The sequence below is a fragment of the Polypterus senegalus genome, chromosome 11, assembly GCF_016835505.1.
Source record: "Polypterus senegalus isolate Bchr_013 chromosome 11, ASM1683550v1, whole genome shotgun sequence".
In the NCBI taxonomy this organism is placed as follows: Eukaryota; Metazoa; Chordata; class Cladistia; order Polypteriformes; family Polypteridae; genus Polypterus; species Polypterus senegalus.
The window spans coordinates 25,597,834-25,612,710 of NC_053164.1; the positions used below are offsets into that span (position 1 = coordinate 25,597,834).

The window sequence follows — 14,877 nt, forward strand, 5'->3', positions numbered from 1 at the left end:
CTGTATATCAGCATAAAGGAACTGAGAAAATGTGGTCTTTACATTTAGGTTGTTGCAAGTGCACTTACTGCATGTCCTCATGATTGCTCACTTCTGTTTTATTTTCCTCTTCAAATCAACAGACAAAATGTTTCATCTGTGGAATTGGCAGTGACTACTTTGACACAACGCCGCATGGATTTGAGACGCACACACTGGAAGAGCATAACCTGGCAAATTACATGTAAGGATTTACAGAGAACTGTGTTAAATTGTGCTTGTTTTTGAAAAACTTAATTTGAGATTTCCCAGTGTTCTGAGATAAATTAATTGTCATGGGGAGAGTTTATATAATCTCAAAATTCCCAAAGTCAATTTAGTGTTTAAACATTGCATTTATCTTAAGAATTTGTAGATGAGCCCAAGGGGCATGCGAAAAACCAAGTAATTTCCTTTGGAATTAATTAAGTATAATAAGAAAATAAGAAATAAAATTTAGTTTAGTGTCATGACACAGGACCAACTACCCTTTAGATTAAGTTCAAATTTTCTGCCATATGTACCAGTACTATAAGATTCTTGCTTGAAAGTCTCACACTATGGACAGTAGTAAAATACTAACAAGAAACAATGAGTACAACACAATACATTAAATATATTATTAGTAAATTACATAAGAACCACACATTGTCAGTATGTGTTAGTTTTAATTATCCTGCAGTATTTTTGAGAACAAGGCAGAAAGTCACTGTGCAGGACACCTAAAATATATGAAAAAGTTTGGGAACCCCTCTCAGCCTGCATAATAATTTACTCTCCTTTCAACAAAAAAGATAACAGTGGTATGTCTTTCATTTCCTAGGAACATCTGAGTATTGGGGTATTTTCCGAACAAAGATTTTTAATGAAGCAGTATTTAGTAGTATGAAATTAAATCAAATGTGAAAAACCAGCTGTCTAAAATTGTGGGTCCCCTTGTAATTTTGCTGATCTGAATGCCTGTCACTGCTCAATGCTGATTACTTGCAACACCAAATTGGTTGGATTAGCTCGTTAAGCCTTGAACTTCATAGACAGGAGTGTCCAATCATGAGAAAAGGTATTTAGGGTGGTCAATTGCAAGTCGTGCTTCCCTTTGACTCTCCTCTGAAGAGTGACATCATGGGATCCTCAAAGCAACTTTCTAAAGATCTGAAAACAAAGATTGTTCAGTATTGTGGATTAGGGGAAGGCTACAAAAAGCTATCTCAGAGATTTAAACTGTCAGTTTCAACTGTAAGGAATGTAATCAGGAAATGGAAGGCCACAGGCACAGTTGCTGTTAAACCCAGCAGGTCTGGCAGGCCAAGAAAAATACAGGAACGACATATGCGCAGGGTTGTGAAAATGGTTACAGACAAGCCACAGATCACCTCCAAAGACCTGCAAGAACATCTCGCTGCAAATGGTGTATCTGTATATCATTCTACAATTCAGCGCAATTTCCTTTCTCTGTATGGCAGGGTGATGAGAAAGAAGCCCTTTCTGCACTCACGCCACAAACAGAGTCACTTGTTGTATGCAAATGCTCATTTAGACAAGCCAGATTCATTTTGGAACAAAGTTCTTTGGACTGATGAGACAAAAATTGAGTTATTTGGTCATAACAACAAGCGTTTTGCATGCCGGAAGAAGAACACTGCATTCCAAGAAAAACACCTGCTACCTACTGTCAAATTTGGTGGAGGTTCCATCATGCTGTGGGGCTGTGTGGCTAGTTCAGGGACTGGGGCCCTTGTTGAAGTCGAGGATTGGATGAATTCAACCCAATATCAACAAATTCTTCAGGATAATGTTCAAGCATCAGTCACAAAGTTGAAGTTATGCAGGGGTTGCATATTCCAACAAGACAATGACCCAAAACACAGTTCGAAATCTACAAAGCCATTCATGCAGAGGGAGAAGTACAATGTTCTGGAATGGCCGTCACAGTCCACTGACTTGAATATCTTCGAAAATCTATGGGATGATTTGAAGCAGGCTGTCCATACTCGGCAGCCATCAAATTTAACTGAACTGGAGAGATATTGTATGGAAGAATTGTCAAAAATACCTCCATCCAGAATCCAGACACTCATCAAAGGCTATAGGAGGCGTCTGGAAGCTGTTATATTTGCAAAAGGAGGCTCAACTAAGTATTGATGTCATATCTCTGTTGGGGTGCCCAAATTTAGGCCCCTGTCCAATATTCCCTCAAAGGAGTAGCATATAGTGAGCAAAAAACATTGTTTATGAGCAACATTTTGTTTAAGCCAAAAATTTCTGAGCACCAATTTTTGCGATAAGTACGAGCGACGCCGTCGGAATGAGCGATCGTGCGGGAAGTATGAGCGACACTCTGAATTCATGTGTAGCGATCGCTCACGCACTCAGCTTAGAGGGAACATTGCCCCTGTCTAATTTTGTTATGATGTATATTGAATATTTTCTGTTAATCCAATAAACTTAATGTCACTGCTGAAATACTACTGTTTCCATAAGGCATGTCATCTATTAAAAGGAAATTGCTACTTTGAAAGCTCAGCCAATGATAAACAAAAATCCAAAGAATTAAGAGGGGTTCCCAAACTTTTTCATATGACTGTATTTAATATTAAGATCAATACATCTCATTAGTAATGACTCATATTACAACTCTGGACCACCAAGCACTAAACCATCAGTCACAGGTCCAAAAGTTGGTCAGACATACAATTAAAGCCAATCTTACACAAAACCGTAGCCACTCCTGCATTTAGAGCCTTTTCTTCTGCTGTAATTCTGAGCAGTGCATCCCCAAAACTGCATTATATTAAAAATCAGTGCATCTTTTCCTCATCAACAACATAAGAAGACTAGGTTAAAATAATTTCAACCATTTTCTGTTGTATAATGATGTTGAAAGTATTAAACAATTTCTGGAGCTTCAGAAAATTTGTTGTTCTTAAAGTAATAGAATTATTATTTTGAATAGCACAGTAGTGTAATGCTCAATTCTGAAGCCTCACAGCTCTAAATCTCTGGAATGAATATGAGAGTTCTCCTCATGTCTGAATGAGTTTCGTCTGGGTACTTTGATTTCTTCTAGTGTCCTAAAGATATAAAGGTTAGCTTTATTTGTTACTCTAAATATGGGAGGTTGTGAATATGTTAGTAAATGTGCCTTATGATGGGCTAGTGCCCTATCCAACATTAGTTCCTATCTGTGTCAAACACTGTCAGCATAGTCTCCAGTTTCCTGTGATCCAATAATGGGATAAGTACATTATTATTGTATGAACCAGCAATACTCTCATTTATGTATGGTAATAATATTACAGAACAGTGCAATATCAGACTCAAGAAATACATTACCACAATAGAAGATTCTGTGGTACAGAAAACACTTCAGACCAGGGGCCTCATGTATAAACGGTGTGTACGCACAGAAATGCTGCTTACAAAAGTTTCCATGTTCAAATCACAATGTATAAAACCTAAACTTGCCATAAAGCCATGCACATTTCCACGGTACCTTATACCCTGTCGTACGCAAGTTCTGCACTCGGTTTTGCACACTGGCGGCACCCAGCGTCAAAGCAGTGCTACTGTTCTTGTGTGGTTACCCTTTCTTTCTTAGATCCACATTCCTGACACAGCTTTATAAATACACTGAAACTAACCGCATATTGTTTATTAGTGTAATGCATCTGATTGTAATTAACCTGCAACAATATAATGGTCCAGGGAATAGCCATAGTATTCCAAATACCATAATTGCTTTGGCGTTGTTACTGTCACTGCACCTTCTTTTTCTTCTTTCAGCTGCTCCCGTTAAGGGTTGCCACAGCGGATCATCTTTTCCATATTATTCTCACTGTACCACTTGGAGTATTTATATCACTGTATCTGAGTGTAAATCACAGGAGTACAGCAGCTGATCAGAAAGGGAATTATCGGTATACAGCATCAAGCACACCCTGCCTCAGCCACGGCAAAACGCTTCAGAGAATTTCTCATACGGACCTCGCAGTTCAGAAATAGTTTCATCCCAAGAACTTCAAATGCACTCAATCAGTCCATCAGGTGCTCCTTGTAGAACTGTTTGACTTATAAGTACAATCACCTCTCTGTAAACTTGCACTACAGTTATAATATTGCAGAACCTGCGCCTCATTATAAAGCACATTTTTATATATGATGATGATATCATTTTTAAGATGAAATGCAGCAAAATATGTTGCTTATATTATACAGAAAAAAACTTTAACTTCATTTAAATAATCTGTATTGTTAATAATTAAACATGTGAGGACACGGTGCCGCATCGCTAGCTAGTTCACGGAGTGATCCTACCTTAAGCTGTATTCTTGCTGGGCTGGCGTGACACTAGAAGGATAGATGGATAGAATAATTAAACATGTACTACGAAGATATTTCAATGTTCCTTAAAAGTTTTGAAGAATCTTCGTTGTAAGCTTATAGATGGCTTAACGTCTATTACAGAGCTGATTGTGTGGCAATTGGGTATTTGGAGAAAGAAAAGTAAGGACAAGAATTGGATGTTAGTACGTTTGAAAGAGGCAGTACTGCTGCAATAATTTCATCAAAGGTCGCGCACAATCACTGCGCCACCGTGTTCCCATGTTTAATAACATGCTTTCATTTCTATCATCGTGAAAAAGATATCACGTATACATCTCAGTATTTTAATTATTCAGAGAGCTGTAATATTACGAATGTAATGGATTCTGTGTCCTGTCGGAGAAAGAGAAAGCGGCAAAGCATGGAGTGATTCACACACATAGAGCACATAGAAGATCAAATACAAAACAAAGCATTTAACTTGCTACTTTAGTTACGATGGGATTTGAGAAACTAGTAAATTAAATGATTTTAAGATGAAGTTTATGATGTTCTACTTTAATGACAAAATAAACTACATGATTAAAGTGGAAATTTCGAGATTAAAGTTGACATTTCGTGCTTTTTTCCCCACTGTGTGCCTATTTTTTTTCTCTGTACCCTAATAAGCTTTCATATGACACTCAGACGGTTGGCTATGACTCGCCTTTTCACGGCGACTTTGATATGTGACAGCTTCTTTTTTATTTCAGCCACTGTGCGACTTTGTGAACTTGAGCTTTCGAGTTTCTCCGACACTATGTCACTTGATCGACTTCCTTTTGTTGATTATACCACGGTTTATTTGAACAAATAGTATGTTTTTCTTTTGCCTCCACTTGGTATTCGCTGAAATTCTAATATTTTCCCCCGTGCTTTTCTCATTGTCTTTTCACAGAAGGCTGAGCTTAAGGGCTACTTATATTGATTTGCTTATTCAAAGAGGTGTAATTCTGGAAGGAGTTGGGGTGGGACAGCAGGCTCGTGCACGAGCGTTACTTTTCACGCTGATCAGGATTTATGTAGCGGAAGAACGTGGAAGTTTGCACAGATTCCTGCATCTGGATTTTTTTGTGTGTACGCACATTCCCGCTTTTGTGCTTACATCATGTTATAGTGTGACGTATAATTATACGTATGCCGTTATACATGAGGCCTCAGGTTTCTTCCTGTCTTCATAGGCATATTTAAAATCTGGGCAGTACTCTATTACAGGATAGCGCCTATATGTTCAGACTATTATTAATTATTAATAATAATTATTAAGATTATTTTGTTTTCATTTTTTAAATTGGGGAAGACTATGACTATACTTTCTGGCTTTTTGTAGAAAGCATGATTTTAATGCTGCTGCTGAATGGTATTTGGACCTGGTAGTTCCTCAGGGTCTTGTAAAAATTAAGTGTGGAAGTAATCATGAAATGAATTAAAAGATCACTGCAGTAACAGTCTTATTTATATTGTATCAGTAAATGCCCATAAAGTCTTAGTGATGACCAAAAGACGTGACTAAAGCAGCAAAATTAGGTTTAATTAGAATCAATAGAAACCAGTCTAGTAATTTTAAGCATATATTAAGCATCACCCTGGATATTAAGCATACTCAGGACATGCAGAAGGAACTCTATTTCCTGGCTAGTCTGCAATGAAGTAGGAACCGTTCAGAAGTATCTAAACGTTGTTGACGGGAATTGTGGCACTGTGACCCTTCACCAGTTCAAATGGAAGAATTACATTATTCTATGCAGTACTTATTTTGGCAAGACATTATAGAAAATGGGTGGATGGATGTTATTATTCTTCATTCAAAATTATAAACTTGCTGACATTGTCATCGGTATGACTTGGCAATATTAATAGATCTTTTACATTTTGGTCAATGAGGTTTAATAATCAAGGTGTTAAATATTAAATTGTAAGGCTTCCTGTTTAGATCTGATTCAATGTGTGATCTTGAATTAGTCGCTGTATCATTAAGGTTGCAAGAATAAATTACTTTAAAGAATAAAGTGTAATAACAAGATAAATTTTTTAATAGTTGGACCATGAATCATTAAGTTACTGAAAAAATTGTAACACTTATTATTATTATTATTATTCACAGTTATAATGACTGCATATTTTGGAATCAGTCAAAAAATGCCCAAAGATTACGATTTTACAAAAGTAAATTTCCTATTATTAAGTGGAGGTTCAGAAGTGGCAGAGTGGAGTCTAATCTCAATAAACCGTGTCCAACCCTTGTGTTAGCTGTAAGCCTCATTAAGAGGTCCTCATTGTGCAATAGTGCCACTCCTTCCTCAAGAACTTACTTTCATAGATGTCATTTAAAGTCCTCTCTTTCCCACTAATGGCTATTTAATCATGCAATGCATATACAGAACAAGTTAGTGACACACCTTATTAGAGACATGGTACAGAAAAGAAAACTTAAGAAAGATTATCTTAAGCCATCCTGAGTGGGCATAAGAATAGTTCAGTGATTCTTAGCAACAACAAAAAACTACTCCCCAGTGAGTAATGTAAAGCTTTTTAAATGAATTTCATTTGATAAACAGCATTCAGTTCAAATGGGAGGCATATCAGCAACTCGTACATGTTAAACATTACTGCAGTCCAGGTAAAGGGAGATAAAATGGATCTCTGATGTATCAGTTCAATAAACTTTAACTGAACCCCATATAAAGTAATGTAAATTGGAACGTATAGTCAATTTAAAGACTATAAACATGAAAACAGTATTCAAACGTTAAAACTTTGTTGACATCACTGGCGAACTGCCTTGCAATTTGAAATCACATCAAGCATTAATATACTGTATATTCAAAATATAATCTAAAATTTAAATTACATGAAAGCAAATCATACATTAAAGTTAAAAATTGTTCTCATATTTTTCGACTGCACACAAACATCTCTTTTTTTTCGAGGATTTCATTTTAATAGTGTGCTTGTTGTGTTAATGAAGGACTTTTATAAAAAAAATAATGATTGGGATAACTGAGCAAAAAACATAATTCTATTAAGTGTAATTCAGTTTCTTTCAGAAAGTTTGCTCTCTGTTTTCCATTCTTATTTCAACATTAGGTTGATGTAGAATTTCAATACATACATATATATTTCTTTCTTTATTTTGCAAGCACAACGCAGCCTGATTGCTTAACTGTTCAGCATACACTTTATAACCTTGGCATTTATTGAATTGCATACTGCATTTATGTATATTATATCAGTTTAATCTTCTTGCATAATACGCTACCGTGGCTGTTCGCCTGTCTGTCCAGGATTTTAAATCACCTGTAGCTTGCAAACCATTTGACCAATTGACCTGAAATTTGGTACACATATACTACGTGACGTCTACTATCTGCTTTTGGGGTTATGATTGACCTCCAAGGTTATTCCTCTTTTTATTTTTATTCTATTTTATTGTAGAATCAACTCTCGGCAGCAGCCAGCAGGGCGGCCATGTGGCACATGCATACGAGCACCATTCTCATCCCTACCACCTTCGCCATCATTTCCCCTATCTCTTCATATCTTAAATGATTCTTAAGTCTTCAATCTGCCTCAAGTGCCAGGTTAAGTGAAAGATTAAGGAAAACGTACTAAGTAATTGCAACACAAACACTGACTTAATCAGTTTTAACGCGAAAATATGCCAACGAAAAATGAGAAGAAGTGGGCTGCTAGGGTGGACAAAAGAAGAGCTGCTCAGGAAGCACTAAGAGCATCAACCTCTGAGGAAACGAATGCTAAAAGTACAGAAAAAGAAAGAGGATTAATACTAGAAATGTTCAAGTCAAATGTAACGTGCAGTGCACCATTACTGGTGTTACTGTAATTATTATCATTCTATATTAGTGAATAATTTGTAAAATTATTGAACATTATTGAAAAACATATCAACAAAACTGCCATTTTAGTTTATATATATATATGTATATTTTTAGTGATATTTAATTTTTATAATTGTAAAGAACTTTAATTATCCCTATTATTATTATTATTATTATTATTTGTAAACCTCCATCAAGTAAGTAACCTACTTATTATATTGTTATTTCCATCCATCCATCCAGTATCCAACCCTCTATATCCTAACTACAGGGTCACAGGGGTCTGCTGGAGCCAATCCCAGCCAACACAGGGCACAGGGCACAAGGCAGGAAACAAACCCCGGGCAGGGCGCCAGCCCACGGCAGAGTGTTATATGTATATATTATTATATTTGTGTTTAGTGTACACATTTTGTGAATAAAATATACACAGTTCTAAAATGCTAAGTCATGCTTTGCCAAGAATTGTGAAATTCATACAAAAATATGTGAACCAATAGTCAACAAAAATGCACATGTGATTGAGAATATATCGATCAATCCATTTTCTAACCCGCTGAATCGAATACAGGGTCGATCAATTCATAATCCATTTACATTAACTAAATGTTATATAGGTAATATTATATCAAAGGGTAAAATTACAATAATCCTACATTTTAGTTTTATAAGAGAGTCGCACAGTTGTTGAAGGAATAATTGTGGAGGCAGCATTTATAGCTTCAACTAGGGCAATAAAAATACAGATCCTGCTTAGCTATTGGCTATCTAAACAAAGATGACGGGTATTCACTTATTTATAAAATTGATGTGCTTTTAATTTGAAAATATATTAAAACATTTCTCTTTTATTTCAGGTTTTTCCTAATGTATTTGATCAATAAGGATGAAACAGAACACACTGGCCAGGTGAGTTCAGGTCTTTGAGGTCCTCGGTTATTTATTTCATTCACCGATTCAGCTGTTTTAAGACATATTTCCTTTAGTCTTGGCAGTGGAACACATATTTCATATACGCTATACAGAAACTCATGAACACAGTGACTCAGTGGCTAGATATACTGTACATCCTCACAAGGCCATAGTTTTATTCAGATCTCAGCCCTGTTGTAGCTGTGTGGTACATGGACACTATGTTGCTCAAGTTTTTCCCCAGATGCTCAAAGATATGTGTGTGAGCTTAACAGGTATCAATGATATTTCTGTATGTGAGCTCCTCCACAGATGAGGTTGTGAATTCTGTGCTGGGGTGCTGTCACAGCCATGGCTGGTTGCTGGACCGAGGTCACATTCTGGTTCAGACCCCATGCCTGATTGTTATCTATATGGAGTTTGTTTATTCTGCCTAGGTCAGTGGTGGGTTTCCTCCCACATCTCCAGAGATGTTCAGATTATGTTACTTAATGATTTGAAATTTTGACCAGTGTGCGTGTGTATGCGAGTGTGCCCTGGCTGTAGGTCTGTTTCATACTTTCCATGCAATGCGGCTAGGATAGGATCTGGGCTCTTGTGATTCTGAAATGGTTTAACTAGGTTTGAGAATAAGATGTTATATTATATTCCTGGATCCAAACATTTTTGCATAATCAAGTTGTAGTATATGGGAAACAGGGCAGGTGCAGTGATGAGGAGGAGTGTTCTTCTCAGTAAACTGCATTGTAGAGGTGAATACAAATGAACTAGTAACATCTGTAGCCAGCTGTCTGAAATGTCAGCTAATATTTCATTTAAATTATGACATCTTCCATTAATCTGTGTATGAAATAAGTATTAAAATACCTGCTTCAAGAGAACTCAAGACCAAGTCTCAAGTTACATCTTTTTGTTACTACATTGTTGCATATTTAAATAGATACTTCATATAGTCTTAAATTTCAAATGATGAATAGTTTTATACCTTTCTGAAGAGTGCTAAATTGAATTAAATTTTACAGAAATCTGTATGAAATTTATTTTCTTTTCTCGCAGGAATCTTACGTGTGGAAAATGTATCAAGAGCGCTGCTGGGATTTCTTCCCTGCGGGAGACTGTTTCCGAAAGCAATATGAAGATCAACTTGGATAAATAACAAAATGGGGCTTTCAAAATCCCAGTTCTGTGACAGACATGCGCTCACCTTTGAACTTGAATTAAACCTTGGAGAATAAGTGTTTGACTGTGTGTGTACGTGAATGTATGTATGTGTGTGCGCACGCACGTGTGTGCGTGTGTGTATGTGTGTGCATGTATGTCTGTCTGGGAAACAAAATGGAAACACAAATCTGAACTTTGTGATTTTGTACATATTTCTTAAAGTAACTCAACAGGACTAAACTTTAACTGCATTGGAGCATCTTCTAAGCTGCCTAACATTAGCCAATTCCATGTCAGCTCCTTGCCAATGTGACAGTATTCATCTTTAATTCCAGAAACTGGAAGTTACGGGGAGAAATCCTTGTAAATAAGCCTCTGTGTCTGGCTGATATCACCTCATCTCAGTTTTGCCATGGGATATAGATATCTAAGACTTTCTCAGTCACAGGCAGAGCCCGTAATAATGGCACATGTCATGTCAGCACCAGAGGTGGGAACTTTCTTAATTTATTTTTCTAAATGCAAATATGTATTGTAACTAAATATTTAGTATTTCAATCAAATCTGTGTATAAAACAGGTGATACTTAAAATTAGCTCCATGGTGAAATCCCCTATATATATATATATATATATATATATATATATATATATATATATATATATATATATATATATATATATATATATATATATATATATATACATCTTTAAAGTTGGGAAAAAAATGCTGATTGTTGAAAATGAGCCTTAAACATCCTCAGGCAAGGATTTAGTTACTTTATGCATACACGGCATAAAGACATGGTGTATTTGTGTGTGTTGTATTTTTTGGGCGATGTTTGAGAGCAATAGAGTGTAAAGTCTTCTCTGTTCAGACATACAATTTTGAGTTTGTGCCTCTGTTGTCTTTTTAATCCCAAATTTGTGAATGGATGCCACTTCACCATTGAAATGCTTCAGTGAAGCTAATGGATTATACAACAACAGAGGAGTCAGAAAAGAAATTGCCTAGAAGTTCTGAATATTTCATGAAAAGCCCTCCTTTCTCCTTCCTCAGTTTGCCATAGTGCAGGCTATTGTTTGACTGATAACCAAAAAATACATAAAAGTAAAGTTATATAATATATGCTATATGCATTAAAAAGCAAACAAGTTGTACTATACACTGTGATGTGCCTTATCTGTGTAGTCCTGTGTCAAGTGAGCTTGAAAAGCGGAGGGCATTGAGGGTGATTGAGCGGAGCAGAGGTGGGGTTGCACTACCAGGCTTCACAGCTGCAGTCTCAACATTTAGACATTTTTGAGGTACTGGCAATGGAACAGCAATCCAGACTTTCTAGGTCTCTGCTTTCATTTAATCTATCAGACTTAAGTACATAGAGAGCTTACAGGTATAACTAACTGATGTGAATTATTAATATTATATTCTTGATTGTATGGAAAATGCCTGGAAGAAAGATTTGCTAGAATAAAATTGGCAGATATTTAGATAAGGTGTTTACTTTGAAGCAGCATATATTAATATCTCGTTTAAGGGTTCAGGTGAGAGTGGGTTTTATCATTTTAGAAATTCAATGCTGTTTTAAGGTCCAGCAATCTGGAAATAATCAAAAATTGATTCCTGTTCAAACTATCTGAACACCCATAATATTGGACGAATCGTATGTGATAATAAGCATATGACGCATTTTTTGATTCTGGTTTACTTGCCCCTCAACAGTCTCTTGATTTGATTTTACTGTTCCATATGTCATTTAGGACCACCTAGTTGGTTTGTATAGAAAATATTCCCTTTTTCACTTTTTTTTTTGTTGTTATATTACCTTAATGTAAGAAATAAGACAGCATTAAAACAAATTCCTTTCATCGTTTTGTTTGAAGCCTCCACACTGGGCTGCAAATTGTGCTGATATATGCAGGGGGGGAAGCATACAGGGTAGCAACCAAAACTGATAGCCTCCTATAAACACTCTTTTGATATGAATTAATTTAATCAGCTATGAGGGTTCCACAATTTCATTTTTCCTGCTGTACCTTTCTAGTTAGTGAATCAAGTTCTTACATTAGCTGGCAGTTGTGACTGGCCCTGTTACTATTTCATTTTCATACCTGCATGGTGTTTTAGCACCAGCAATAAATGAAAGGCCTCTCTGTGTGTGAGGTCATGCATGGGGCACTTTCCTGTAATGACAGTTGTCAGGGGACTAAAGCTGTCATGGTGGTACATGCCCCAACATTGAAATCTTATGTTTTAAAATAAAATATTCTAAAACGGTAGCACCTTCTCTCTGTTGTGTCTGAGTGTGTGCATCTGACATCAAGTTTAACTAAATTGCTGACTTCAGTAGATGAAAATTTTCTTAAGGATTTTAGAATTTATGTGGTCATGCAATCTTGGCTAATAAACATGACTGTCAAAGCAATGGATTTTTCCTAATTTTGTTGTGTTTCCTGACACTTTTTAAAATTTCTTTCTCCTATCACATGCATACTGCAGTCCTAGCATTGCTAGGCAACACAACAAAATGGGTGTGGCTAAGGGTAAACCACATATAAAAGAAGGAGACGGGGCACAGGTCTTCAGTATGTACTTTGTCCTCAAGACTCAGTGACTGTTGGGCCTATATCTGTGCTGACAAAAGGAAAGAAAAGAACCAAGAGATCCAAGAAAGTAGCAGCAGTCAATGCCAGAAAGCGAAATGAGTGTGCAATTGAAACCAAAAATGTAAACTCACACTCAAATGTGAAATATTCTAGTGAAAGGCTTTCACTTTTTCTTTGTGCAAAGCCAGCAATTTGGTGTCACTGTAAACACAAACCATTATATGACAAACAACCCAAAGTTAAATAAAAGTAAAAATAATTCATAATATGAATAATAAACTTTATTTATATAGTGCCTTTTCCATGGTCAAGGTGCTTAAATCATGTTGTGTACATCTCTAAACCTTAAGATCATATCAATATCCTTTGCCAGTATTTGAAGTTAAGGATAGTTTTTCTAGTTGCAAATTCTGCAATCTTTTGGTGTTTTAATTGGCCACATTCAATGGAGCAGACATGACTAACACCTTCAAATGAAAAAAAATATATTCTGGTCCAGGGAACAAATTTGTTCAGTAAAATTAGATATATCCTTGAAGATGCCATTGATGAGTGATGGAAGAGAGGAATACGAAAATAATATATGGGTTCACATGAACTTTTCAGACATAGCAGCCACTGGACAAGTTCATCTTTCCACCCTCGCCTGTTGTCCGCAGCAGTGGGTAGTGACTGAAGTAACAAGACCACAATATGCAATGGACACAAATGAGGCTGTTCCTTAAGACGAAGATGCTTTGGACATCTTGTAATTCCACATTAACTTGTACCAGATGTAATCCAGTTGGAATTCACTAAAGAACTGACCAAAGATTCATAAAAGACAACTTATCTTTCAGCAAGTCTGAGAGAGCTAAGACCTCCCGCAGAGGAAGCTGGGGACCACAAATCTGAAGATGGAAAAACCAGATGTTCACAGATTAAATCACACTTCAATACACCATGAAGATTACATTTTCAAACCAGCTTATCCTGAGTAGGGTCTTGGGGAAGCTGCAGCCAGTCCCAGAAAGCATGAAGCACAAGGCAGGAAAAATCCCTGGACAAGGCACCAGTCAATCACAGAGCTAACACACACACAGACACATATTGTATATCAGGAGCATGTTTACATTGCCAAGCCTCCTAACATGCATGTCTTTGGATTGTGGGAGGAAAGCGAACACCTGGAGGAAACTCCCTCAGGTGCAGGGAGGACCCAGGACTTGAACCCTGCCCTCTGTGCCACAACGCTGCCTTTCTTTTATAAACATCTCTCCATTTTTAGTAGTACTTAATCCACACTCTCAACAACATTTGGCACAAGGCAAAACCAAACCCGTCATAAGGAACCTTCTGATTTGCCAATTACTGTAAAGGTAATGTTTTAGGATGTAAAAGAAAAACTGGGCTTTCCATGCAAAAACCCACAGTGATAAGGAGAGAAAGGGCCAAATCTGCACAGGCAGTGAGTGGGCTGAAATCTGAACTCAAATCACTGGCGCTGTGAGATAGAGAGCCACTCTTCTACCCACCACTTCTTATGAAGTTACCAGCCAGCTCGCATCGCTTTTTTCTCAACTGGAAATCGCGAGTCATACTATAGGACTGTGTACCCGCTTCTTTAAACTCGCCCACTGCGGAGCTAATCTTATCTTGTTCTGCCAACACTAAGAATTGATTGGGCCTAATGAATCGCCATCATCAGCTGCTGGGACTCACTTAATTACCAGTGATTTGTGTGATTGCGTGTGAATGATTTCCTAATAGTTGCATATGAGTAACTGCCCCACAAGACTTAACCACGTGATTATTTTTTTATCCTTGGCGATGCCTTCCACAAGTAGCTGTAATTTGGATAAAATGTCTTTAAGATGAGGAGAGACGATTGCGAAATCTGTGTCTCTTTATGTGATACATCAGTTTCCCCAACATTCCTGAGGAGACCCTGAACCAAATGTGTCAGTCTGGCTTATGAACCTGATACTGCCAGGGTCAGC

At 36.9% G+C, this 14,877-nt stretch overlaps 1 protein-coding gene across 10 annotated transcripts in view; it reads left to right on the forward strand.

Moving 5' to 3' along the window:
• LOC120538749 (ryanodine receptor 1-like) overlaps positions 1-12,717 on the forward strand; it is a 364,839-nt gene extending 352,122 nt beyond the window's left edge. For all 10 annotated transcript variants that reach the window (XM_039768185.1, XM_039768186.1, XM_039768187.1 and 7 more), the window contains 3 exons: positions 123-223; positions 9,077-9,128; positions 10,188-12,717. In XM_039768185.1, the coding sequence (XP_039624119.1) occupies positions 123-223; positions 9,077-9,128; positions 10,188-10,283 (249 nt within the window). In that variant the 3' untranslated portion in view covers positions 10,284-12,717. The remainder of the gene's footprint in view (positions 1-122; positions 224-9,076; positions 9,129-10,187) is intronic.
• Positions 12,718-14,877: the final 2,160 nt, after the last annotated feature.